Here is a 26218-nt window from a genome sequence, read left to right on the forward strand (position 1 = left end):
ACGAACAGACTTTGGTGCCATCATGTGGGTATCATATGAAACTAATGTGGAAGAAATAGCAAGTCATAGCTTATATTCAGAGGTGGAAGACACTCAGATCTTGTAACTAGTAATTAAGTATCAGAGTGTACTCTGTTAAAGTGCACCTATCATGCTATTTCTAGGCAATAGCATAGGTCTCAGATATATAAAAAAATATAAAATGAATGTCTATGAAGTGTTTTACTCAAAATACCAAACAGATCACCCATTCTAGCCATGCTTCATATCCCTCTATTTCACTTCCTGTTTCAAAAGTGCTGACTTTGGGTATAAAGGTTTAAAAAAAAGAAGCCCATGGATGTATACTAAAAAGGGCTCAGTAGAATGAATGGAGACAGAAAATACATCTAGATTTGGCTTTTAATGCATTTGACAACTTTAAGGACCTAATGATTATAATAAGGGCTATACAATTGTTCATACTGGGTAGTTTATTTAGTTTAAAAAAAAATAGCTGATTTACAGACGTCTCTTTCCCAATGTTAGTCAATGGGAAAAAGTCTTTCTGGGCCCAGTGACGTCACGGACTGATACGGAAATTGTCCTGCGCTGAACTCTGAGGAAAATATAGCCCTTATTAAAAACATTCGGCCCTCAAGTTGTAAAATGTGCTAATAACGTTATTCTGAGTTATTTTCCTCAGCATTATGAACGCAGATCTAATCCACGGGACCGCGCCGCCCGGCACGTTCATGTGACGTGTTCAGTACTACATGAGTTTTACCTTTACCCATGGATGCACAATAAGAACGGATTATATGATTATATGAATACTTTCGTGACGTTTCGCTCTCTCAAAGGTTGGGGCATGTTGTCTTCATGTGCCAATGAGCAACTCTCATAGGAATAAACGAGGCCCTGCCTCCCACGCTGTATCCAGTTCTTATTATACATCCATGGGCAGAGTTTATGCGGGACCCGGCAGCTACTGTCTAAACTAAATACTGCCGTGATGAAACGCAATATCATGGATTATCAAGGATTATTTCTGAAACAGTATAGAACTCAAAGGCTTTCTCTCTTGCCGGTTATACCACAAGGTGAGTTCCTTTTTATATCCAGCTTCTTCACACACTCTCCAGTACAGGTTAGCTCTGAGTGTTAGCGATGCTAATGTAAACACCGACCATATTACGTCCAAAACAGTCGGGCATTGTTTCCGATAGCAACTTTCTGATAGTGCCGTTGGTCCACATTTCCGTCATATCGGACGCACATCTGGATCAGCTCCGTTGTACCCCCGTTTTTAGAGATTTGGGTACGGAGGAGAAGAGAGAGGGTTTTATTTTCTGACGCTGCGTGAGTTCCCTGACACACCGTGGACACATATTATAAAAGACATACAAAAGTGCATTTTGCATGATAGGTCCCCTTTAAGTAAAATACCTGCATTCAAAATGTTAATCAAGTAATTACTTTGTATACTGCAGGGTAGCTGTACAATTTGACTTGGGGTATAACTTAAGTTTCATTTAAGTGTTGTTTAAATTTCACATCATTTATCCAAATCTGCAAAGTAACTAAAGGTAATAAATACAGGTAGTGCAGTAAAAGTACACGATTTGCCTTGTACAAAGTAGCATAACATTGAAATACTTAAGTAAAGTATAAGTCCCTCAAAATGTTATTAAAGTAAAGTAAATCTTTTAAAAACTTTTTTCAAGATTCAAGGCTTTTATTGTCATTCTCATTCGTACATACAGTTTAGTTATGTCGATGAAAATCTTAGGTCCCAGGCTCCTCCAACAGTGCAACACAATAAAACAAGATAAAATAGTGCAAGTAAATACAATACAATAGAATAGAAGTAGTGCCATAAGAATATTCAAGTGATACATAATTTGTAAGTTGCAAACAGGTGAATGTTATGGATGTACTTTAGTTTACACCACTGTTCGACATTGAGAAATTAACTTCCATGGAGCAGTCACTGGATCATGTTGCTGGAAGATCAGACGCTGTTTTACGATATTTTGCTTGCGCCAAAAAAGTAAGACGTGTGAGTTCAAACAGGGGGCAGCAGTCACATGCAATGGTACTAACAAACAGCAGGTGGCGGTAATAACCAAGGTGTATTCCGTTCAGATGTCTTGGGTCTATAAATGAAGGCGTTTTCTCTTACCAGTCACTTAAGCATTTGATATACTACAAGTCCTGCAAACGCCAGCATATTTCCTAAACAACAAAGGGGAAAATCATTAACATGGTTTAAAAAGAGGGTCGAGTAGAGGACAACATCCCCGCCCACTTGCTGACAGCAGATCACGCGGCCTCACTGTTTTGGTTCTTAGCTCGGACAGGCGGGGCAGAGATGGCGGAAGACTGGAAGTCCGGTTAACAACTCCTACCTCCGATGTAGAGCTTCTTAGTATAACATACCATATTAGAGTTATCGGGAAAGCTGGCAGCTTTCTACGGTACTCTATTCCGTCCGGAGGACATGGAGATATCAGCGGAGGAAGAGGCGGAGGAGCGCAGGTGAGTGACAGCCTGGGGTGGTGACCCGGCTAGCTGTGCTACGAGAGACCATTGATAAAAAGTAAACCAACAAACTGTAATATTTAGAACCATCTTGATGGTTTAGTAACTACCACATGTGATAGCATTTGAAGCGGCAGCTTACTTTAACCTAAGCACTGTACAAATGTTGGATAGCCAACTCCCAACGGTAGTATGCTAGCTAGCTAGGATACTGGTGGATTAACTGTAATGACGATCGAGTGCGGCAAAGCTAGGCTAGGTTTGACTACTTTAAGCAAATGGCACTAAATAGCTGCGAGGCGTGTCAACTTGCCTTGAATGAAAGACTAACTGAAGAATCAAAAAGTGAAAGTTTGGTTGCATTTTGTTCGCTAACATCCAGGGCATTTTAACAGCGCTAACTGAAAGCTAACACCTACTGTAGCTGCGAACAGCTAACCGTAGCTGTCAGATGATGTTGACGCCACGCAAGACGTCGCTGCTTGGGTTGTGCCAGATATTAACTTAATTGATATGTATGATTTTGGCAAATTTATCAAGCTATGTGCTTGTTTTTCAGTGAAATAATATATAAATCATGTTAGATGACTATACGATTACTGGAAGAATTTGTTTAAGAGGAAATGCTGGAGATGTTCACTAAATGTCTACAAAGTGGTGCCGAAAGAGACTCTTAAGTGTGAATGATGCAAATACAGTTTAGTTTCTAAAATCCGTATATTTAGTATGGTATCATTTGTATTTTACAACCAAATGCAAACATTAAATGTTAGATACAGACAGACAGACCACTATTGTTGGGTAAACCATAGGCTGTACGGATAAACCCATTATGCTCTCTACGAGGAGAATGTTCTCAAACATTCAGCATGTTCATCATGTAACTTGGGAACAGATAGGCTTCTCTGTTCCCAAGTTACATGATTTGATTTGACTTGTTGGCTAGGTAGCTGAACTCGTGATGCTGCTACCTAGCCCTGCTCGGTTTTATAAAATGAATAATAAACAGTTTGCGTAAGTGAGTGTAGTTTAGAGTTGTCAGTTAGACTACACGACTGCATTGTCCAAGTCAATTTGGCATTTTCTCTGTCATGGATTTATTACAGATCTTAATTTGAAATGATCAATTTTGATACAATGATATAGATATGGGGGGCTGGTTAATTTTAAAATGAATTCAAACAGACAACACCTGCTCAAGTATAGCATATGACCTGTTAAATTATCCTGTCCACAAATAATTCCCCCTCATGTGTTGGTGTTTACTGACAACAGATTATTTAGTCCCATTGCTGCAGATATGCGAGTAGATGTCAAAACACATTCAGTTGACTGCTAACATAAGGGGAAACGGGCTTTATTGCTCCTAAGGGATTTTACCTGATAATTGTGTTTTGTAAACAACACTTTTTAGAGCAAAAGATTTCCATAGCCCTGTAGTAAAGTTACATTTGACTCACTGAAGTTATGCATCGTGAGCAACAGACTTCATTTTTTGTTATGGGAATCAATGGCAATTTCCTCCATATTAAACATTATTTGTGGTCTGAAGTATAGTGTATCAACACTGAGTTAGTGGGAACTCCCAAGCTTATTATGTACTTGTAGCTCTTGTAAACATTTTGAATCTAGATAGATAGGGAGTAGGTGTCTATGTATGTATCTGTTTTGTAAGGTTTAGATGTGGTGATATAGGGGGGTGGTGGCGAAGTCCATAGGGACTTGGCTTGGCAACTGGAAGGTCACCAGTTCAAGTCCCGGAAAGACCAAGTGCTACCGAGGTGTCCCTGAGCAAGGCACAATGGCATAATGGCAGCCCACTGCTCCTAATACTAGGGTGGGTCAAATGCAGAGAAACCGTTTCGTTACATGGTACCTGTACTGTGTAATGACAATACATTGAATCTAATACTGCAAAAACATGTATTCAGGGTCAGCATTCCTGGTTGTTTTTAAGATTATCTTTACTACTACTTTTTTTATAAATGAGTAATGATATAAACCACAACACTGCTTACACCAGCACTTTTTTTACATCCTTCCTCATTCCTAAACTTCCTCTCTCACTCCGTTTAACTCTGTCCTTGCTGCCCTGTTTTTTCCCCACAGGAAGGAGCAATGGAAGCTGCTGTCCAGCCTGAAGACCACAGTGGAGGGTCTCGTGTCTACCAACAACCCCAACGTGTGGTCACGTTACGGCGGCCTACAACGACTCCACAAGGACATGAACAACATCCTTAGCCATGGACTGAAGAATGAGCAGGTCAGACTTCCTGATTGATGCCATGCCTTCTTTTGTATTTATTCTCATGTATTCTCTTTCTAGTATTTTTCCATCATCAATTGACTTCCTGAAATATGGGGAAAAAACATTTATCAATGGGATGCACTCCCATTGCATAATGGCCTATTGTCTTGTATTCTCTGTAACTGGGTCATGCTGGCTTTGTGCTGCAGGTGTACTACAAGCAGAGAGACTACTGGCCGTTTGTGTGGTGTGTTCGCTACATCAGCCCCCACCTCGCCTCGCACGTTGAACAGGTATTGTCAAAGCTAGAATAATGCAGGGTGGTATGTCAATATTTTCAACTTCAGCATTCAAATCTCTTGACTTTTGTCACTGGAGGTGAGATTATGTGTACATATGTCTAAACACTGCAATCTCTTTTTGAGAGCTGATCTGCATGTTAGACAAAGCAATGCTTCCTTTTTTGTTTAACTATATGCAAAGTAAATACCTGATACATTTCACACTTTCAAATACCTGCGACAAAGTCACTTCCCTTCCTGGATTACCTGTTTGTGTTATTTAGAGTTTAGTGTTTGTGTTTTACCAGTACTCTCAACAAGGAAAGGGACGCATAGTCTAATAAACTTATTATCTTCCTTACGCCCTCAGTTACTTACCAGCAGACGCTCACCACGTATAAATCATCCTGTCACTATTGGTTTATGATATCTCAGCCTGTTTTAAGTTTTGTGCTGATATATTTTAGCTCACTCTTCATCGTAAACCTGTCTCTTAACCACCACCCAATTGCCTTTTTTTAGATGATTTTAAATGAAGTGTCATACAGACTGGGCTGCAAACAAACAGCAGTATGTTTAGAGTAAATACCGAAAAGATTTGGAACAAGATCCAATTATACTGAATGTTGTGCTCTTTGATTACTAAACATTGTGGGAAAAGTAATGACAAATGAGGACATCAAATCTCCCCTTTCACAATATGCACCTGTTTCAATTGCCTGTCTTTCTCTTCCTCTGTGTCTGTCCACAGTTCGGTCACCTGGAGCCGGTGCTGAGCAGCGGGCTGAGGAATGCTGGGGAGAGCTACAAGGCCGAGCGCTGGCTCCTTCACAGCTTACAGGTTCACATGCTGTCTGCTCAGCTCAGACCTCTGCTCCGGCATATGGGACATACGAGTAAATACTATAATGGTGAGTTATAAAGGTCGCAAAGAGTCATATCAATGTAAAGTTTAATTTGGAAGGCATTGGTGGCAAGTGTAAACTAAAGTAAGAAACAGCTCAAATACATGTTTCTTTGTTTTTCTATCCTTCTAATAACTTAAAAATGATCTCTCTCGTTACCTAATCTGCTCACCTTTCTTTGTCGGCCTCTTTGTTTATCTCCGTTTGTCCCTTGCTGCCTTTAAGGTCATGCCTTTCTGCTGAGTGAGCCTCATGTGACCGCCATGTTCCAGTGTCTGGAAGCCGTGGAGCAGAATAACCCCAAACTGCTTGCCCAAGTAGACACCTTTGGGGTGGGTTTTGCAAAAATGACTGACTATCTAATCAATTATTGTTATTTTGTTAATAATTAATAAAAAACAAAGTGTTATATCACTGCATTTATACTAGAAAGGGATATTGAATATAACAAAAAATCCACTGTTTTGGTCTAGAAATATGTGATTTGTTTTCTTTAAATAAAAGATAAATGTAATGTGCACATTTGGGAAAAGGCCTTCTATTCTTTACATCTCCCCTTCCACCATCCAGCTGTCCCCTCTGAAGGGCTCAACCTGTCTGGGCCTATTGAAGAGCCAGAGCCTGTGTGTATTGCCTGGAGCTGGTACAGCTTGGAGAAACGCAGACTCGGCTCCCAGAGGAGAATCTCTAAATCGCAGACTCACCACCTCCAACTGCTCGCTCCGAGAAGCATTCGCTACCAGCCACAACTCTGGGAGCACTACGGGAGTCGGACCCCAAAACAGCAATAGCACAAGTAAGGGAAGGGCTAATGGAGAAAAAAGTATAGGTTCAAATCCATGTTCATCCTTGTTAAAAATAAAATGTGTGTAGAAGATTGGAAACACTTGATATGTTGATCGTACATGTCTATTTATGAAAACGGAAATGAAATCTGGGTAAACATGGAGACCACTTTGGGTCATGGGGGTTCAAATCTGGAGTTTCGTTGTTAAATTATTTTGTATCATCTCGGTTGGCACTTATTTTTAGAAACATACATTTAAGCAAACCTTTTCGCAAAACAATTTCAGATCTCGGTACACACTTTCATATTGGACCAGTGTGTTTGTTTCTATTTATGATAAGGATAATTGTACATTCAGTTAAGCAAATGCAGAGAAGATGGTGTAATTGGTACATACAGATCTAGAGGGCAGGATTGGAGGAAAGGCCCTATGAAGGCACTACAGTTTGTATGTGAATAGCTCGACTGACTCAACCATACAGAGGTCTGATTGTTTGTACACAAGGTCGGTTATTGAAGAATGTGTTGATACAACTTCGAAAAGTCAATGTCCTGAACTGCCTGTGCTTACTTAAACAGATACAACTGTTTCAGAGTGGTTTTCATTAAAGGATCTCATAGGAACAGAGAAGCATCCCTGTGACCTTTTTGTCTTGATCCATCTCACCTTATCTCTCCGTTCTGTTGCAGACCCTACCTCCAGCAGCACGGGGGATCCCTGGTTGTGTGTGTCCCGGCCGGGGGAGAGCAAGCGAGGGATGACGCCACCTCTTAGCCCCGGTTCGATCCCTGGCACCTCCCTCTCAGAGTCCCCCTCGCCCACCTCCTTTCAGCCCGATGCCGGGGACTCCTGTGACTGTGACTATGACGACGGTCCGGAGTATCTGGCGATCGGTAACCTAGGGCAACGCAGCCGCTGTGAATCCCAAAGCTCCACCCAAAACAGCGAGGTGGACTTTACCCCGGACCTGTCCATGCAACGGGGTCCTCTAGCCCCGTCCCCACCGAGACGCTCCTCTTTCTCAGAGGGTCAGAGGGGGCCGGGCCGGGGGTCCCGAGGACACACCCGCTCCTTATCTGACACGGGGATCAATCAGAAACTCAGGAATGGTAAGTCGACTAAATATGTGTCACTCTTTTGACATTATCAATGTGTGTTACTTGTGTTGTAGAACATAAAAGGTTTAATTTTAGCATTTAAAATATTTGATCATAAATATCCCCAAGCATTTGTGCATTTAGGCCGCAATCCAACATTTCTGCATATCCAAACTGCAACAGGAGATATGATGGGGGTTCTGGTTCAGGTCACCTTGTTGATATGTAATGATAAAAGAGAATATAGCCCACGTACTGGAGTGGTGAGCCCCCGTTTTTATAGAGTTTTTAGCTGGTTTATTTCTTCCTCAACGCACTGATGCATTGCTTCGTGCTGCATGTTTACAGATTAAAGTGTTATGGTAGGAAGAACTTGTACAAATCATTTTAAATCTGTTTTAGTGGCATGTGTTCTATTGTGGAGTTGTATTCATTTACAGTATTAAAGAGATGTAAGGTTTCTGTCAGGTGAGGGAAAGACCTGATTTTCAATTCCTTTTTTGTACAATGTTTGGGGAGATTTAGATGGAGTCCATGAAAGTTTTCGTGTATGTGTTGCTCTGTAAAATGTGGTGAGCCCACGTTCTTTCCCCAAGGTGCCCACTTCCTATTTGAAGATTTAAAAAGTTTCCGAATTAACATCTCTCTGCTCACTGTCTCCCCCTCTTTGCCTGAGGTAATTTCTCTCCTTCTGCTCTATATCTCTCTTTTCCCTGTTGTGTTCGAAGGAGGGGGCCATCGAAAAATCACCATAATAATAGAAGATCCGGTGGCAGGTTGGCAGTGCAGTTCCACTGTGCTCCATCATTATACCCCCCTCCCCACTCCCTTTTCCTTTCACCTCTGCATGCTGATGAACTATTTCCATTCCTTTTCATTTCAAGTCTTGCCACCAGCTCCTTATATGTGCTTTTGTTGTTGGATGTTTAAAAAAACAGTTTTGGTTTGTCAAATGAGCCATTCCAGTGTTGTGTTGGTTGTTTATGCACACATTTTTCATGACCACTCAGTGTTTTGTTGAAATTATCATGCAAGTTCTTTACAAACTGTGTTTAAACGTGATCATTTCATTACACATTACACATTACAGCTGTGCTAGTCGGTATAACTGATGTACTGCCATTGTGATTTAGAGTTGTCCCTAAAACAAACATTTAATGATAATAATAATAATACATGTAAATAGCATAGCAGATGCTGTCCTGTATGTGTTGGATGTACAGTATGTGGACATGCTTTGAATAACATTATTACATCAAGTAAAACTCTTCTTTACAAACCTGTACATAGAAGTGTATCACTTTCTATGAGCTGAGCACACCTTTGGAACCTTGGAATTATTGCTAATTAATTGTGTAAAGTCAAAACCGTGGTTGCATTATTTAATTTGATTATTTCTGCAGCCCTATCTGTACATCCTTAATTACAATAGTTACAATGACAAGGGTCAAAAGTCATGTTTTGTTGACGCATGTAATAAAATGAACCATCCTCATGGGTTTTATTGATTGTTTGCCTGAAAAACAACAATAAACTCCAAACTTTTAACTTGCTTTGTGTATCGATGATGATGCATGTTCCCATCCATTTGAAATAATTCAGTGTTCATTTGAGTGATTCTGCGATCAGGAGATAAGAGGCCTCTAACATGGACCCTTTGTCTCTTAGAATCGGCAGGGCAGGACTGCTGTATAAAGAACTACAGCCCTTTCTCACCTCAGCGCAAGGATGTCAGCACTCCCAGTTCCCTCTACATGGAGTCCCGTGAGTTTTCTGTTTACGTTTAAATGTTTCACAGATATGCTGTTGCTATTTAAAAATGAGTGCAATTGTAGAAGGCTGCTCTTGTCCTGTATTTAGTACATATTCAAGAAAGATTTTAGCTAGAGGAACTTTATAGCATATTTAATATATGAGGAAGTTGAACAGGAAAACTGACATGAGCTGTAAGAAAATACATGTTTCAGTTCCTGAATGAAAATGTATCCTGCGAGTCAGCCGGTCAATAGACACGACCCTCTGGACCTGAGCAGGAAAGTCATAGAAAGGTTAATTCAGAGTGTCTGTTATTGAGATTTGATGGGTTGCATTATAAGAAATGCAGTTTGCTTTGGTCAAGCTTAGAACATATTCCCTTTGCTTAGTTTTAAACTCTGTTTTAAAGGCATCTTTTTTTAAGCAAACGGCTTTGACAGCTAATACAGATTTATAAAATACATCCAACAATAAACACACACATACACTTTTTTCTTACAGTTTCTTTTTTGTTTAATGGTGTTGTGTATTTTCTGCCAATTGTTATGTTTCTTCAGATGGGTCCCAGTGCAGCATTGTTTCTGATGGGATGTTCAGGAAGCCGTCGGAGGGTCAGAGCCTCATCAGCTACCTGTCGGAGCAGGACTTTGGCAGCTGTGCTGACCTGGAGAAGGTCCGTGCTTTAACTCCATCTGACCAAAGTCGTGCTGATTGGTCAATCACTAACTTGGAAAAAATCTGATTATTTACACTTTTCACACAAATTCATGCAGTTCAAAGTGATTTACAAATACAAAACTCTAGTGTTAAAGATCCACTATGATAATATAATTAGTTATATAAATAATCATTGCATCCGTTGATGGTGTTGTCTCCTCTGATTGATTCACAATTTTCATTTGTTTTATAGGAGAACGCTCATTTCAGCATCTCAGAGTCCCTTATTGCTGCCATCGAGCTGATGAAGTACAACCTGCGGCGTCAGCAGGAGGCGGGGGAGGAGGAGGGGGACAGCGACAATGAGATCCAGCAGCTCAAACAGAAGATCCGCCTGCGCAGGCAGCAGATCAGACGCAGCCGCCTGCCGCCCTGCGCAAACTCCCAGCAGCGTAAGGCAGCATGACAGTCCTCTGTACAGACGCATGATGTAACAGTTTATTTGCTTAATTGACTAAGAAATTATCAGATGATTTACCATTTTATGGCCTATTAATGGTATGAGCTATTACTTATGAGACATTAATTGAAAATGTTGTATCTCAGTAAATTTCACAAATGTACCTAATAAGAATGATTTGAAGCATAGATATCTTCTTCCTCAGATTAGTCAATGTTGTATTTGAACTTTTAATCAAACACAAATGTCTTACATTCAAGACTTTCTTACCACCTTTATTCATAACTTAAAACCAGTTAGAGGATTATTTCTTCCCAACCAGGACTAATGGGGCCAGGCTTGTCAGTTGGTTTCAGTTTAGCATACCTTTCCAGTTAGCTATATCATAATGTATGGTACGATAATGAACAAAATAGGTTAAATATTTCTATATATTTTATTTCTTAATCTGGGAAATCTTTGAATCAAGGTTTAAGGTTCTTTATTTAGTCATACGAACATAGCTACAGTGTAGTTATGTCGATGAAAATCTTGTGTCACAGGCTTCTCCAACAGTGCAACACAAAACACAGATAAACAGAAAATATAGTGCAAGTAAATAGTAATACAAAAAGAAAAATTGTTTAAAAAGTGAAATGGTGCAATAAGAGTCTATATGCAAGTTATTGAAATATGATATATAGGTAAATACATATTTTTCAAGTAGCAGCCAGATGAATATTAAGGATGTTGCTTCAACAGTTCAGGTGTTTTTAATCTGTGATGTTCGTGCAAAAGCATGCAAACGACAGCTCATGATTGCTGGGATGATGAGAACATTCTAACAGCTTATCCTTTGTTTCTCTATGGTCCTTTGTTTAATCGCTTCTCTCTCTCCTGCAGTGTTCCACTCCACTGACAGCGGGGGCTCCAGGCGGAGCTCTCAGGACTCGTACCAGGGCCTCTCTGACTCCGGCTCAGCAGAGGAGGTGGAGGAGTGCGAACTGCAAGGTAGAGAGAGGGAACACCACGACATACTATCACGCTTTGTTTTTGTAATATGATGTCGTTAGACGGTTTTACCTTCCAGCTGCTGTCAAAACATTTTTAATTCAGTTTTTTATATGCAAGAGTTCTTCCAATAACTAATGTTTCTGTATGAATGAATTTGTTTCTATTCTACTCTTGTTACATAATCATAATCACCACTCTTCTTCCTTTTGCTCACCAAGCATGTTACATTTGACCATGAACCATAAACACTGAAGTTCAAAGGTCACAGAATGGCAGCTTGTAAATGTTTTTATTACTGTTACATTTTTTACAGACTTTACAATCATAAGATGTTAGTGTTGTTTTGTCTTACAAATGGTTACTGCAATTGACTAATCAATAACATATGAAGATATCAAGGCTGCACCAAATGTCATTTATTTTATATCTGTTGCCTAAATTGAGGTTTTAGAATAAAAAAATGTTGGGGGGTTAATCATCGTGATGTGAATTTCTAAATAACGTTTCCGACGCAGCCACCATTCAAATCTAATTCCACAAATGGCATAATAAATGGGGAGGTGCGCTAGTGAGCATGCTCATGAACTGTTCGCTGTTCACTGTATGCCTCGCAGCAGGGTTACTGTGCGAAGCGCATAAAGCAGACCCTTCACGCGATAGCGAGGGGTAGAGCGAGGGATCACAGATGCCGTCGTGCTCGCGGACGGATTAAAAAAATTAAAGCTAAATGGGTCGCGAATTATACTTTGGCGGCCGTTAATATACCTGGGCGGCCAAAGTAAAGTCTGTGTGGGAAACCCTGCTGTCTTACCAGTTCTTATGCAACTCGCAAATATCTCTCTCTTTTCTCTCTTTCTCTCTTTTATCTCTCTCTCTCTCTCTTCTCACTCTCTCTTTCTCTCCTCTCTTTTCTCTCTTTCTCTCTCTTTCTTTCTCTCTCTCTTCTCTCTCTTTCTCTTTTCTCTCTCTTCTCTCTCTTTCTCTCTCTCTCTCCTCTCTCTTTTATCTCTCCTCTCTTCTCTCTTTTCTCTCTCTTCTCTCTGTCTTTCTCTCTCTCTTTTCTCTCTCTTCTCTCTTTTCTCTGTCTTTTCTCTCTCTCTCTTCTCTATCTTCTCTCTCTCTCTCTCTCTCTCTCTCTCTCTCTCTCTCTCTCTCAATGTTGGTGCACAAATGCGCTTTTTTTCAAATGATCCGGTGCGCTCTTTTTTTTTCCTTTTTTTTTTAGTACTGCGTACTAGTATACCGTTTGTCTGCCTGCGACACTGACATACCGCTCTGAGGATTGTTTCAAATGTTTGTGCGTGTGGTGCTGAGTGTTAGTTTCTGTCTCTCAGATGGCTGTGAGGGTCAGTCCCTGCTGGCGGTGTCTCAGAATGGCCTCTCCCTGTCCCTCGCCTCACTCTTCACAGGTATCTGCAGGCTGGACGGGGGGGCGAGGCTCCACAGCTTCAAAACAGACAGTTTACTGTGAGAGGAAGCCGACTCCAAACGGAGAATTTCTCCTGTTAATCCTCCCAATAAACTGAATGACACTTCAACCGTAACTTTTGCAAGTTACTGTTTATAGCTTATCTTATATCTTTCTTAAATCATAGTTATTGATTATGTTCAACTGTCTGGAAATGAACTATAGGAAAAAACTTCCAAACTTCACTTTTGATTCTGCATGACTGTAATGGAGGTCATGCGGTCTCAACCTGAAGAAAGGAAAATTAAATTGACAGCCAAAAGACCCACAAACAGTTTTTGCAAAGGCATAACAAAATACTAATGTTTTAATTCCTTTGATTTTGGGTTGGCGTTACATAAACAAAAGCAATGTTCATTTGCTGTATTCCTCTGATAACATATCTGATATAATCCATCCATAAGAAACCTACTTTAACCTGTTAAGCCCGAAGGTCCCCGCCGACGGGGACCCTGATTTTTTTTTTATACACACTCACACAAATATTTTTAATATTTTTTTAAGAATCTTTTTTTTTATTTACATTTTTTTTAATTTTTTTTTTTTTTTTAAAGGAATGAATACCTATAGTGATTATTCAATGTAATACAATGATTTTTATAGTCTGGTATCTGAAAAAGGTCAAATGGCACTGATGGGCCCAAATGTGCCCAAAGCTTATTCCGCCTGGACTTTATTTTCATAAAAAGGTCAAATGTCACTTGTTTTGCCTCAATCTTGATACAGGGTACTTATTATATGTTATAATTTGGATTCCTAAAGCTTTTAGGCTACTAACCCATCATTCAAGGTTGGTCTTCACTATAAGTAATGGGTTTTCTTTAGGCGGAGACAGGAATTTACATTGTTTTGCTATGTTCCATCTGAATTTACTCTGACACAGAAACATCTATATTGATTCTGATAACAAAAATTATTCATATAAACCTTTTAGAAGTGAAGTTACAGTCATTTGTTCTGGGAATGTCATTTTCGAGCCTGAAACCTGAAAAACAGGCTCGGGGTTTAACAGGTTAATCTTACTTTGTATTAGGCAAATAAAAAGCTTTAATTGTTATTAAAGTGTTTATTATCAGTGTATTATCAGTTGTTATCAGTGTTATTCGGATGCAAAAGATTATTTTGATATGACTCCAGTATCATCAATTATTATTCTAAGCAGGGCGGGGGAGTAATGCGAGCTTTCAGTTTGGAGTCGAGCCACCGGCCTGTCCTCGGCTGATGGTGCGCTTGGCTGTTTGTGTTGGTGCTTGTTGTTCGGTGCTGCAGAGTTTTGGTGGACGAATATGCCCGTTAGAGTTTAGGGAGGCTCCTTCTGTGGCAACAGTAACTACAGGGGTTAAGCACTTATTCATTCATCAATCCATCCCATTATTCAGCATTTCAAATCTGACTCTGGTGAGAATGAAGTGTGAGTGCTGTCACACATACACAACTGTTCTTTTTTTTAAGCCTGCCCAATATTAACAGTTAATTCTGTGTCGGTTTATGACATATAGCTGATTTTGGCTCAGGCAAAGTGATGATTTTAGGGTCACACAGGCTATTTTTTATGGTCACTCATAATACAACATAATAATGCATGTTCTTTAAAATTATTCTTGTGGCTGATTGTCCTCTGAAAGCACCAGCAGTTTCAAAAATATTTAAATGAGAAAGTTTGTTAGAAATATATTGAATTTAGTCAGCAGTCTTTATGCCCTCAACCAAATGTAGCAAAAGAAAGAGAAAAACTCTAGTCCAATGCGGGTTTTATTTAAAAACACAAGACCCATGCTCCACCGATAGAAAGAAGCTGCTGTATTCTCACAATAATTCATGCAGGCGGTCTCCTGTTCTACCAAACCTCTCCTGCTTAGTATCTGTGCTTACATGTTGTTTGTGTTGTGTAACAAGAACATAGGGCAGCAATGCTCTGCTTATGCTCTTGGCTTTCCTGCATGCTGCCTCCTAAATTGCTGTAAAACAAAACAATTATTGTCTTTAACGAGAGATTGTTTCCTCTTATTCCTCTTTTTCTCCGTCGCTAATCACATCTCTCTTACAACATTTATTTGAACAAACATTGATCGCTGCTTAGCTGTAGTAAGTAGGTGTACCCCTGTTGAGAAATCACGAGCCGACTGCTGGTACATTTAGCTCTTTTCACGACAAATCCCGCCGTCTTCTGACAGTTCTTTTAAATTCTATTGATCTTAAACATTTTAATTATATTAATTAATAATCTTTTCATAGCCATGGCTGGTGGATAAAATGTGTATACAAATTGTACTCTGCTTCTAAGTAGTACATGTATTTCATTTAACTGTTAAATCATTGTCTTCCAGATGCAGACATTAAGCGCAGCATGAGCTCCAGCAACAGGTCGTTTCTCAGCTCAGAGTCCATGTAAGTAACACGGCAACTTCTTGTTTCCCCTCTAATTATACATAATAATGTATACATTCTTAAATATGTAATGCTGTTGAATGTTACTTCGACTTTTAACAAAACATTATGTCCTATTAATATTTAAAAAAAATATATTCTTCCTTTGTTTATTTTAGCTCTCCCGCCTTCCTCCAGTCTAACTCAGCGGAGTCAGTAGCCATGGGTTTACTCCGGCAGTTTGAGGGCATGCAGCTCCCTGCGGCCTCCGAACTCGACTGGCTGGTCCCAGAACACGACGCTCCGCAGAAGGTACAACATCTTCAACCTCAAACAAGACACTCGACATGCTTGAATAATATAGGATAGAGGGTGTCATTTTTCTCATACTGATATTCTGAACAATCTGTGCTGTTGTATTTGCTGTAAAGTGTCTCTACTGTAGGCTATTTTTATTATATGTACAGCACTTTTGGCTCGACCAAAAATCGTTTATAAATGTGCTATATAAATAAAACTTGATTTGATATAATATAATAAGTTGACTTACAGCAGATAGAACCCCTCCAAAAAATAGTTAACTTTGAACTCACTCCACTTCTCTGCTGCCTCCTAGCTGCTGCCCATCCCCGACTCTCTGCCCATCTCTCCTGATGATGGCGAACACGCAGACATCTACAAGCTGAGGATCAGGGTGAGGGGCAACCTGGAGTGGGCCCCTCCCCGACCGCAGATCATATTCAACATTCATCCCGCCCCCAAGTGAGTTAACCACCTTCATCGACTTGCTCAATTTCTTATTATTTAGTTCTTCATTTCTATGTTTTGATCTGCCATTAACTTGGTTTCTCATCTTTTTTTATGACACACCCTGCCTGCCATCTTTTATTTGTATATTAGACTACTGTTCTTGCTGTTTGCCCTACAGAATGTATTTTACTGACATGTTATATTTCCTTGACAGGAGGAAGATAGTTGTGGCTAAACAGAACTACCGCTGCGCTGGCTGTGGTACTCGCATCGACCCAGGTATTACCAAAAATACTCCAGAAGTCCATTTTTTATCAAAGTTTCAGTTCTTGTTTTTAATGTAATTTACCAAGTGCGTCGTTAACACTTTTTCTTAGTTGGTCAGCTTGCCATAAACTTGCTTTCCTATTGCACTTATCTTTTTATATCAACAATTCTATGCAAATATACTTTAACTTTACTAATTCCTGCTTTCTGTCCACACTTCAGATTATATCAAGCGCCTGCGTTACTGTGAATACCTCGGCCGTTACTTCTGCCAGTGTTGCCATGAGAACGCCCAGGCGGTTGTTCCCGGCCGAGTGTTGAGGAAGTGGGACTTCAGCAAGTACTATGTCAGCAACTTCGCCCGGGACCTGCTGAGCAAGATCGCAGGAGACCCTCTGTTCAACCCCAATGACATCAACAGTGGCCTGTACAAGAAGAACAAAGCTCTGGAGGTCGTCAGGGTGAGCACAGCCGGATGGAAAATAAGTCATTAGGAATGTTTTGTCAGATCTATTTTCTTAAACTTTCTCTGTGTTTTTACCACTAGCTAGTAGAAACAGCACCATAATAACACGTTTCACTTCTGTTTATTAAATTAGCTGAACAGCCACTATGTTCTAAAGTCGTCTGCTAAGCATGATGTATCGTAATTATAAACTAGCAAACTTGTGACTGACTTAAAATACATTAGAATGAATAGAGCCATTTATAGTCATTTCTCCTTGAAAACAGACATGTGATTCTGAAAAAGGCACATCCTAATGGACATGGTTTGTTGGGATTGTGCTAACAGAGCAAGAATACAATGTTAAACCTTTTCATGGAGAGGAGAAAAGGCACAACATATTTTTCATGCAGGATATAGCTACTACAAAATATGAGAAATTGGACACTTGCTCATGTCAGTTAGCTGTCAGGGACAATCATTATCAAACCTTTTAACAGCACAGATGCTGCAGTTGCCAGAAAGGCTCAATTGTGTAGCACTTGAGCAGGCAATAGTTAGCACAGAATGAAACCATAGTAATTAGAATAGGAGGATCAATGCAAACATATGTTGAGATATAGAGTCTGAACTATGTGGAGACAAGAGGGATCAACAACCAACAAAAGCATGACAACACAATGTTAGGCAATATGTTCCTGTCAGTGTTTATTAACCAACATTTTTTGTTGATTTCCATTTTTTTTTTTTAGGTTTTGAGGGTGCAGCTGTTTCACATGAAAAATCTCTTCAAGACCTGTCGCTTCGCTAAAGAGTAAGAAGTCTGCTTGTACATGTTTTTGGTTTCACAATAATAATACCAACAAATCTCCCTGCATAGATGGACATAATCAGTGTGTCTATTTGTGTGTGTGTCAGGGTGCTGGACCAGTTCGACAGCCTGCCAGGTCACCTCACTGAAGACCTGCACCTCTTCTCCCTCAATGACCTCTCTGCTGTACGCAACGGGGACCTGACTCCACGAATGAAAGAGCTGCTGAAACATGGCACCTCGCACGCAGCTGGCTGTGTGGTAAGATGCAGATCAGGAACGTCGCTATCAGAAACAATGCACGACCTGTTTTGGACGTAATATGGTCTTTGTTTACATTAGCAAGCATCGCTAACACTCAGAGCTAACCTGTACTGGAGAGAGTATGTGTAAAGAAGCAGGATATAAAAAGGAACTCACCTTGTGATAAACCCGCAAGAGAAAAAGCATTTGAGCTCCATACTGTTTCAGAAATAATCCTTGATGTGGTTTTTGCACATAATGTGGCGTTTAATCACGGCAGAATTTAGCTGAGTATCTGTCGGTAGAGTTCTCCTGCATGAGCTTCTTCTTCTTCTTCTTCTTCTTCTTCTTCTTCTTCTTCTTCTTCTTCTTCTTCTTCTTCTTCTTCTTCTTCTTCTTCTTCTTCTTCTTCTTCTTCTTCTTCTTCTTCTTCTTCTTCTTCTTCTTCTTCAAAGCTACAGGGCTGAAATAGAGGGGTATAAGGCATGGCTAGAATGGGTGATCTCTTTGGTATTTTGAGCAAAATACTTCATAGACATTTTCTTTTATATATATATACCTATAGTATAGTAGGAGACCTTTAACATGAAGAGTTAATCCATCTAATTATTGCAGTGATTTCATACAAAAGTAAAATATTAAACCGGCGACCTACTGCATGAGGAACTGTTGTAATGTCTGCAAATATCCAGAGATTTCCATAATCAAATGTCTGTTTTTCTCTGTCCTTTTTTGTTCCTTGAAACTCTTCTAGCTGTGCCAGGCGAAGGGCTTCGTGTGCGAGTTCTGCGGTAACGAGAAAGACATCATCTTCCCCTTCCAGCTGAACAAGTGCCAGCGCTGTGAAGGTGAGCCCTCTCTGCTCGCGGCAGGCCAGGGCGGCCCAAAAGCCCCCTTCCCCAGCCCCTTCGTTTCACTTCCTTGGAGTGACTGGAACATCTCCAAACATCGTAGGCTGATGAGGGCTCTCTTTAAAGACAGGAGGGAGGGGGAGGGAGGGGAGCAGGGTTTAGAGCGAGGTGTTGATCAGGGGGTGAAGGGTGGAGGTCAAGAGGAAAGGGGGGGCACAGCAGGAGAGAGACAGGAAAGAGGGGGAATATTTCAAGTGTTCACACCTGGAATGTTTGCGAAAGCTTTCACCAGGAGTAAAGGCAACGAGGAAGAGCAGGAGGTTAAAGCAGACACAGAATCAGAGGGGGAGAAAGAAGTAAAGTGTGATGAAGGAAATGGTGGAGATGATTGTAGCCAAGAGAGAGAGAAGCGGAAGGGAAGGGGAAAGGAAAGAGGAAACATATTGAAGGTTCTTCAGATTGACAGACTAAAGAAGAACATAGCGAAAGCAGACAGGAGGGACAGTGACAGCGAAACATGCAGCAGCAGGGAGAGTCTAAATGAAGTCGATCAGGTTGTAAAAGCACGCTGGAGTGTAACAGGGTTAGCAAGTCTTGTCAAGGGTTTTTCCAAAAGAGAGATAAAGGATGAAGGAAAAGCAGAAGTGAAAGAAGAAGACTCTGAAGAAGAATTTTCAGAGAAAGAAACCGAATCTGTGGAGGAAGGAAAACCCAGCAGTAAGGGGGAGGAGGATTATGACATTTCAGACAAAGGCCAAACAGAGGCAGCTAAAAGAGAGAACTCTGGTGCAGAAAACGTGGAGAAGTTTTCACTTATGAAATTGTTACAACCCAATCAGCTGTCGGCTGTTTTCTCCAAAGGGAGGAGCAAAGGAAAGGTGGATAGGAGTGAGGAGAGTGAGGTGAAAAGAGAGAGGGACACTGAGAGGGTCCAACCTGAGCCACACGTTATTACCCGGACTAACTGGAGAGGTCGTAAAACTCGCAAAGCCATGAGAGAATCGAGAGGCAGGAAGGTTGGGAAGGAAGGGACAGACGGGGGGGGAGAGAGTGCAGAGAGTAGTGACTGAGATGATTGAAACGAGAGAGGTGGGGGACGAGAGTAAAAGCAATGTATAGAAAGACAGTGCTTCAAAGGCTAAGCAATGCTGTCACCTTGAATACACAAATATAACCCACATCAAATTTAAGTCCACTAAATTGCTGAAGGATTAATAATTGATGTATCAGCTGGATAATTATTGCCTTGTATTTGTCCAGATCTTTTGAATGACCAAATATGTTTAGATTAGTTCTAATCGTACCAAGTCTTTTATGTGTTTTGGGTTGACGGAGGTTATCTGTTTTTTATTTTTGACTATTAAGCATTTCTGGTCCGTAGATTTCAAATGCTCTGTTGGAGAGCTGCACAACTGCAACTACATTGACAACATGGAGGCAGCTTTGACTTATTTGCTCACTGCCAAACATGTAACAGCCTGCTCAACCGCCACACCAAAGTATGAAATGTGCTTGGCGCAGTTAGTGTCTTGGCTGTTGCTTCATATTTAGCGAAAGTGGTATTGATTTTTTGTATTCTTACTCTTTGCATGAATTGAATTGGGTACCAAACTCTCAGAATATTCCTTTAAATTATGTTACTGTTGTAAGAATATTGAAATCTAACTAACAGAATAATTGTGCCATCCTACCTCTATATTTCCGCCTCACTTTAATCTTGACTTTTCATTACCTCTCGACCTTCTTGTGCCCTGTCACATTAAGTACACTTTTTCTACTCTTTCTCTTGGCACCGGGATTGTGCACTGCGTGGTTTTTGGTATTTCTTGGCTTTGATTCTGAAATTTGAACAGTTTCTCGGCTGGTGGAGGGTAGATATTTGGCAGCTATGTGGTGGTGGATCCCTTTGGCTGGTGTTGGTGATGGTGTAGAGCTTGATGACTGGTACTAATTGTCATCAGAGGTTAGTTTCCTCTCTCTGAGCTATGTTCTGCTTTTGTCTTGGCCACAGGGATGGCAAATGATACCTAAGTGGATCACTCATAAACGTTTACATTTCAGTTTGTTTTGGCCATGTTTTTAAGTTTGTTCTGTTACACATGTTCCCCCTGAGCTAGTGGAGGAGTCTTGTTATATCCTAAACAAATGCTACTTCATCTTCTGAAATCAGCAGAAGTGATGTTTCATTTCAATTCCGACTCTTTTACTATTTTAGAGGAAACATCACCTATTGTTTTATCCATTTTGTATTTTATTTATTTTTCTGTTGAAGGAAGAATGTCTCATTAACATGAGGTGCCTCCACGTGTCAGTATGAATGTCTATTTATTATTTTAGTTGCTTTTATTTAAGTTTAATCTTCCTTTGAACAAATAAAAGCTATTTTTGAAGTTGAGTTGCTTGTCATTTCATCCCACCATCATCAGACATTTTTAGAAAAACAAACAAAACCATTTCCGTCGATTTCTAAGTGTTATAAAGCACTCGGTTGGCCTCTGGGGGAAATGGGATGTGTCTGAGCAGGTTTAGGGTGTGGTGTGTGTCTCCCAGGATACCCGCCCTCTCACACCGAGCCTCCTCTTGCCTTCTGCTGCGCTGCCTTTCATTTCTGTTCTTTTATACTGTCCTCCTCACCCTGCCTCCATCAGGTCTGATTGTGATTGGCTGTTCTGTTGATACATCACATCTCCTTGTTGGGGAAACTGGTTTTACTGGTTCAAGTTTGTGGACACTGCAGCAATGTTTGGATTGGCCGATGGGAGCTGCTCCCATGAAAAACGGTTCCTCTTGTAAAGATGACGCGTGTTGTATCTCTGACTCTTGTTTTTGTTCTCCCCTCTACAGAGTGCCATGCGTGCTATCATCGAAACTGCTTCCGGACAGGTAAAGACTGTCCTCGATGTCAGCGGCTGGCAGAGCGGAGGGAGAGGCTGGCACGTAAAAACATGGAGGAACAAGAAGATGAGGGAGGTGGGCCTTAGTGCTGGTAACCGAATAAACTCTAAGACGAGAGAAGAGCACAATTCGACCATGATTGTAGTGACTGAACACCTCCCTTTGCATTCTAATCCTCTGCCTGCGAGACAATACTGCAAACAAATGTTTTGATCTGATAGACTTCCAGATGGTTTAAACACATCTGGGCATCAGCTGTGTTAGTAATGCTACTGTGGATTTTCAGATGCTTTTAGTGTAAGTTAAGCCCCTTTCACACTTGCACGTTACTCTGTGAATAGAGGTAGTCAGCGTAACTTTGAATAGAAGCCCTAAGTTGATTTTCCATGAAAATGAAGTGTCTTTCAAAGAGATCGCAAAAAGAAACTTGGCTTTAAAAACAACATTTCATTGAATTAAGTTCAGATAGGTTTATAACTAATTCCTAATGTAACTTTATTTTGTTTGATACTCTGGTGACCTCTACTGGCAGTATCACCAAACACATTGTGGCAGTTGTGGGACAAAGATATACACTTAATTGTTCTAAAGAAAAGTGTAAATGAAAAGTCCCTCTGCCTTACAGGAATATTCCACACTGTCCATGTTGCACTAACATGTGCAACTTCTTGGCACTTTGTTCGTCTGTGGTAAAACTAATATATTTGAGGTCTAAGTAGATCAGAAAACAATTATAACCAGCTAAGATATTGTTCCTTCCTACCATTGCAGCTTCTGGCAACTGCTTTACCTCTGGTGATATTGTTGGCTACTGGCTTAGCTGAAGTTTGTATTTCTGAACTAAGGATCTATTTTTAAGAAATATATAATGGCAAGTAAAAAAAAGCTTAGATCTAGTCTATATTTTTGACAGATTTTTCAGTGCAGATACTGTATTTGAGCAATCCTGCCCTTAATGTTAATATATTGAAGATATTTAATCAACCCTATTCTTTTCCTCGCTCCTTACTGTCTCGTTTTAAACTCTTTTAGCCATGCTGATGTGTGTGTGTGTGTGTGTGTGTGTGTGTGTGTGTGTGTGTGTGTGTGTGTGTGTGTGTGTGTGTGTGTGTGTGTGTGTGTGTGTGTGTGTGTGTGTGTGTGTGTGTGTGTGTGTGTGTGTGTGTGTGTGTGTGTGTGTGTGTGTGTGTGTGTGTGTGTGTGTGTGTGTGTGTGTGTGTGTGTGTGTGTGTATAAAAGCTTTGTGAATAGGTGTGCTTGTGTGTGTGTATAAGCACATGTCTACCTGCTGTACATGCAGCCATGCAGAAATGGTTTGATCCAGCCTAATCAGCACTTATTTTCTAACAACGTTTGTATTTGGAGAGTCGAGTTAATTGCACTGATCCTGTCTGTTAGTGGGGGGGGGGTGTGAGTTGGGACGTCACTATGGGGATTTTTCTAATGTTCGTTATAAGAACATGAACCTTCACTGTGAAATGTTGCTGTTTGTTGAAGTCAGATGTTAAGCGTTTCAGTCCAAAATAAGAGAGCTACAATTAAATAAAGTGATTATATTAACATGCAGCAAAATCATTACGCATTCATCACCTTTTGGACTGAACCTCATCGCATTTAAGTCACTTTCAAATAATTTTGGTCTAGTACAATGGTTTCAAAAGTTATTGGCCCTACATTTGTAGCAAGCAGCTGGATAGTTTACCTTTGCATTGCGTCGAGTCTTGTAAGAGAGCGAAGCTGATGGCTCGGTAAAACAACCTGCATGCTAGCACCATTAAAGCTCAGTATTTAACAAAGCAGTTTGACCAAATGGTCATTTTGATTTCATTATATCTTGTTTATTCAATCCTCTGGTGACCCCCTTAGTGTGGAACCACTGGTCTGATATTCATTTGAGATTGACTTAAAACATCTTATTTTACTTCTAGGACTCAAGTGACTACTATTTGCTCAGTTGGTTAGATTAAAACTCTAGAGTATATTTTTTTAATAAATTATATATAAAGTTCAAGCCATAGTTATTTATAGAAGGATATTTTTGAGATTGGCAACACACTGATTAAATCAAACCCTTTACACTGAACTCCAGTTCCAGGGGAAATTGTTAATGGAGAGTACATACATCCCCAACAGGCTTTGCTTTATGTGTACAATCTTTCACTAGGTAAACAAACTCATGAGATAAAATGTAAAGTGATACATGTGACATGTCCCCAAGCCTCTAAAGACGAGTATTAAAGAGATAAACTGCACCCATGTCTCAGTTTAAACCAGACTGCTTTGAAAGGAAACACTGAACTCTTCAGCTCGCGGCTCATGAACAGCTCCACTGAGAAGCGTCTACTCAGCAGATGGTTTTACTCTTGGACTGCATTTAAATGGAGTTGTGGGGAGGTTTAATGTGCACTACAGATTAAAGTGTCCATTATTCAAATTGTTAATTATTGTTAATATAAATATGATTTGTGTTCATTTGTCTTTTGTACTGTAAATATGTTCACAATAAAAGAATGGCCGGACTGTTGATGCGGGTTGTTGTTGTTTATTAACAAGAATAAGCTAATATCATTAAACTGAAGAAGGGAGGCAACTAACATTTATTTTTAATCAGAGCCAAATGTGACTTTTGAGTCCAAAAGAGGAATGGATTTAAAAACAAAGTAAAACAATGAAAATAAGCAAACTCTTGAATATCACCGACAAATACAATTATTTAGTTTAGTCCTTATTGGTTATTTAGAACATGACAGTATGCAGTGAAAAGATGCAATAAAAAAGAAAAGAAATTACTCTTAATTATCTTGAACTGATGTTGGTTTGATATAGTAGACAAAATGGAGGAAAATCCCTGCCTGCTGTATGCAAAGTCTTTTTAGTTTATATAACATATACCTTGTAGATGATTTGGGGTTTGTAGTATACAACAGGTTATAATAAAAGGCAAACCCAAGTACAGATTGATGATTTCAGAAACAATTAAAAACAGCTGTAGCCCTGTTACCAAGTTAGTCAGTGTATCTAAATAAAAACTTTTAACAATGATAAAGTTCTCAAGCCAGTACATCATCTACCTTTATGATCATTTGTAATAGCAAGTGAATGAAACTAAACTTATGACATTTCCGTCGGCCTCAGCTGTAGTATGTTTAGTGCTGATCATGGATGTATAATAAGAAGGTCTAAGGATAGGGTCGTTTTTCTCATACTGATATTCGGAACAATCTGTGCTGTCTCTACTGTAGGCTATTTTTATTATATGTAGGCTACAGCACTTTGGCTCGACCAAAAATCGTTTATAATTGTGCTATATAAATAAAACTTGATTTGATTTGAAGAAGATGCTGATGGAAAAATGTTAGCATGCTAATGCGCTGAACTAACATTGTGAACATTGTAAACGTCACACCTGCTAAACATCATGTTGGCATTGTTATTGTATGCACATGTTGGCAATGAGCTCAAAGCAGCACTGTGACTCAGGCCCATTCCCAAACCGCCCCCTCCACCCTACCCCTCCGTGACAGAGTGAACTCCGTCTGGTCTGTAGCCTCACTCGCAGCTCAACGAGGCTCCCTCCTGTCAGATGGAGGGAGTAAATACAGCAGCAAGCTTTGGGACGGCCTCCCATCTCTCCGGCAGAAACAGGAAATGCCGTAACTGTATGTAACAACGGTTTCAAATCAGCATCTCTTAGACAAAAAATGTAAATTAATAACTCAAATAAAACTCCAAACATATTTCATTGTGTAAAGCTCTTTTAGTTTTAAATCTGATGTTTATATAAGCTTCTTAGTTTTTGCAACAGTCCGTAAATATACACAACTTTATAATAACATGCACACATTTACCTTTTTCTAGACTAAACACAGGTATGATCCGAAGTTAAAACATATGAGGTTATCAAGAGGTTGTTAACATCGCAGTTTATCAGTGGATGTTTGCTGGAACTACTTGTGAACAGCTTGTTTCCTGACTCCGGTCAGACTAGAGACCGGTCTCAAGTCAGCACCGATGCAGACGATGCAGACTCGCTGTTTGAGGGCTTGATAGCCCACTCCCCCTCCACACCGCTCCACACTCGTTGGTTTGGAACAACACTTAATAGCGGACCCTCCGCGTGAACGCGCAAACGGAGGGGTAGGGTGTAGGGGTTTGGGAATGGGCCTAAGTGAAGTCTCACACAGCCACCAGTATGGGTCAAAACCATAGGTCAAAACTATTTTTGGTATGACACCAGATGGCTACAAAGTCACAGAGACACCTATATTTATTGTTAAAATATGTAGTCAAAACTTCACATGGCTTTTGCAAGATCCATAAACTCAAATCATTTATTGTCACAGTTTATCATAATATAAGCTATACGCGCACATGACCAATGAGAGCGCGAGATAAATGTGTGCACAGATGGAAG

The 26218-nt window shown here is 40.2% G+C and overlaps 1 protein-coding gene and 1 long non-coding RNA gene across 4 annotated transcripts; one reads left to right on the forward strand and one right to left on the reverse strand.

Moving 5' to 3' along the window:
• Positions 1-1777: 1777 nt before the first annotated feature.
• rubcn (rubicon autophagy regulator) lies at positions 1778-22914 on the forward strand. Of its 3 annotated transcripts, XM_071202884.1 has the most exons (22): positions 1778-2520; positions 4633-4786; positions 4981-5064; positions 5804-5963; positions 6183-6289; positions 6528-6753; positions 7435-7854; positions 8571-8618; positions 9511-9606; positions 10155-10270; positions 10508-10706; positions 11597-11704; positions 13042-13116; positions 15503-15563; positions 15722-15854; positions 16159-16304; positions 16507-16571; positions 16782-17020; positions 17757-17818; positions 17923-18076; positions 18813-18906; positions 21754-22914. In XM_071202884.1, exons 1-22 carry the CDS (start codon positions 2483-2485, stop codon positions 21888-21890), a joined length of 2922 nt encoding a protein of 973 aa, XP_071058985.1. In that variant the 5' UTR covers positions 1778-2482; the 3' UTR covers positions 21891-22914. The 3 variants fall into 3 exon arrangements, with proteins under 3 accessions (XP_071058985.1, XP_071058986.1, XP_033937167.1); XM_071202885.1 differs by lacking the exon at positions 13042-13116; XM_034081276.2 differs by lacking the exon at positions 8571-8618.
• On the reverse strand, positions 17981-18802 carry LOC139433708 (uncharacterized). The gene is made up of 3 exons (XR_011643097.1): positions 18714-18802; positions 18236-18521; positions 17981-18069 (listed from the first exon to the last, which is right to left on the reverse strand). It is a non-coding gene; the product is annotated as an uncharacterized lncRNA (long non-coding RNA).
• Positions 22915-26218: the final 3304 nt, after the last annotated feature.

This window comes from Pseudochaenichthys georgianus, chromosome 4, assembly GCF_902827115.2.
Source record: "Pseudochaenichthys georgianus chromosome 4, fPseGeo1.2, whole genome shotgun sequence".
In the NCBI taxonomy this organism is placed as follows: domain Eukaryota; kingdom Metazoa; phylum Chordata; class Actinopteri; order Perciformes; family Channichthyidae; genus Pseudochaenichthys; species Pseudochaenichthys georgianus.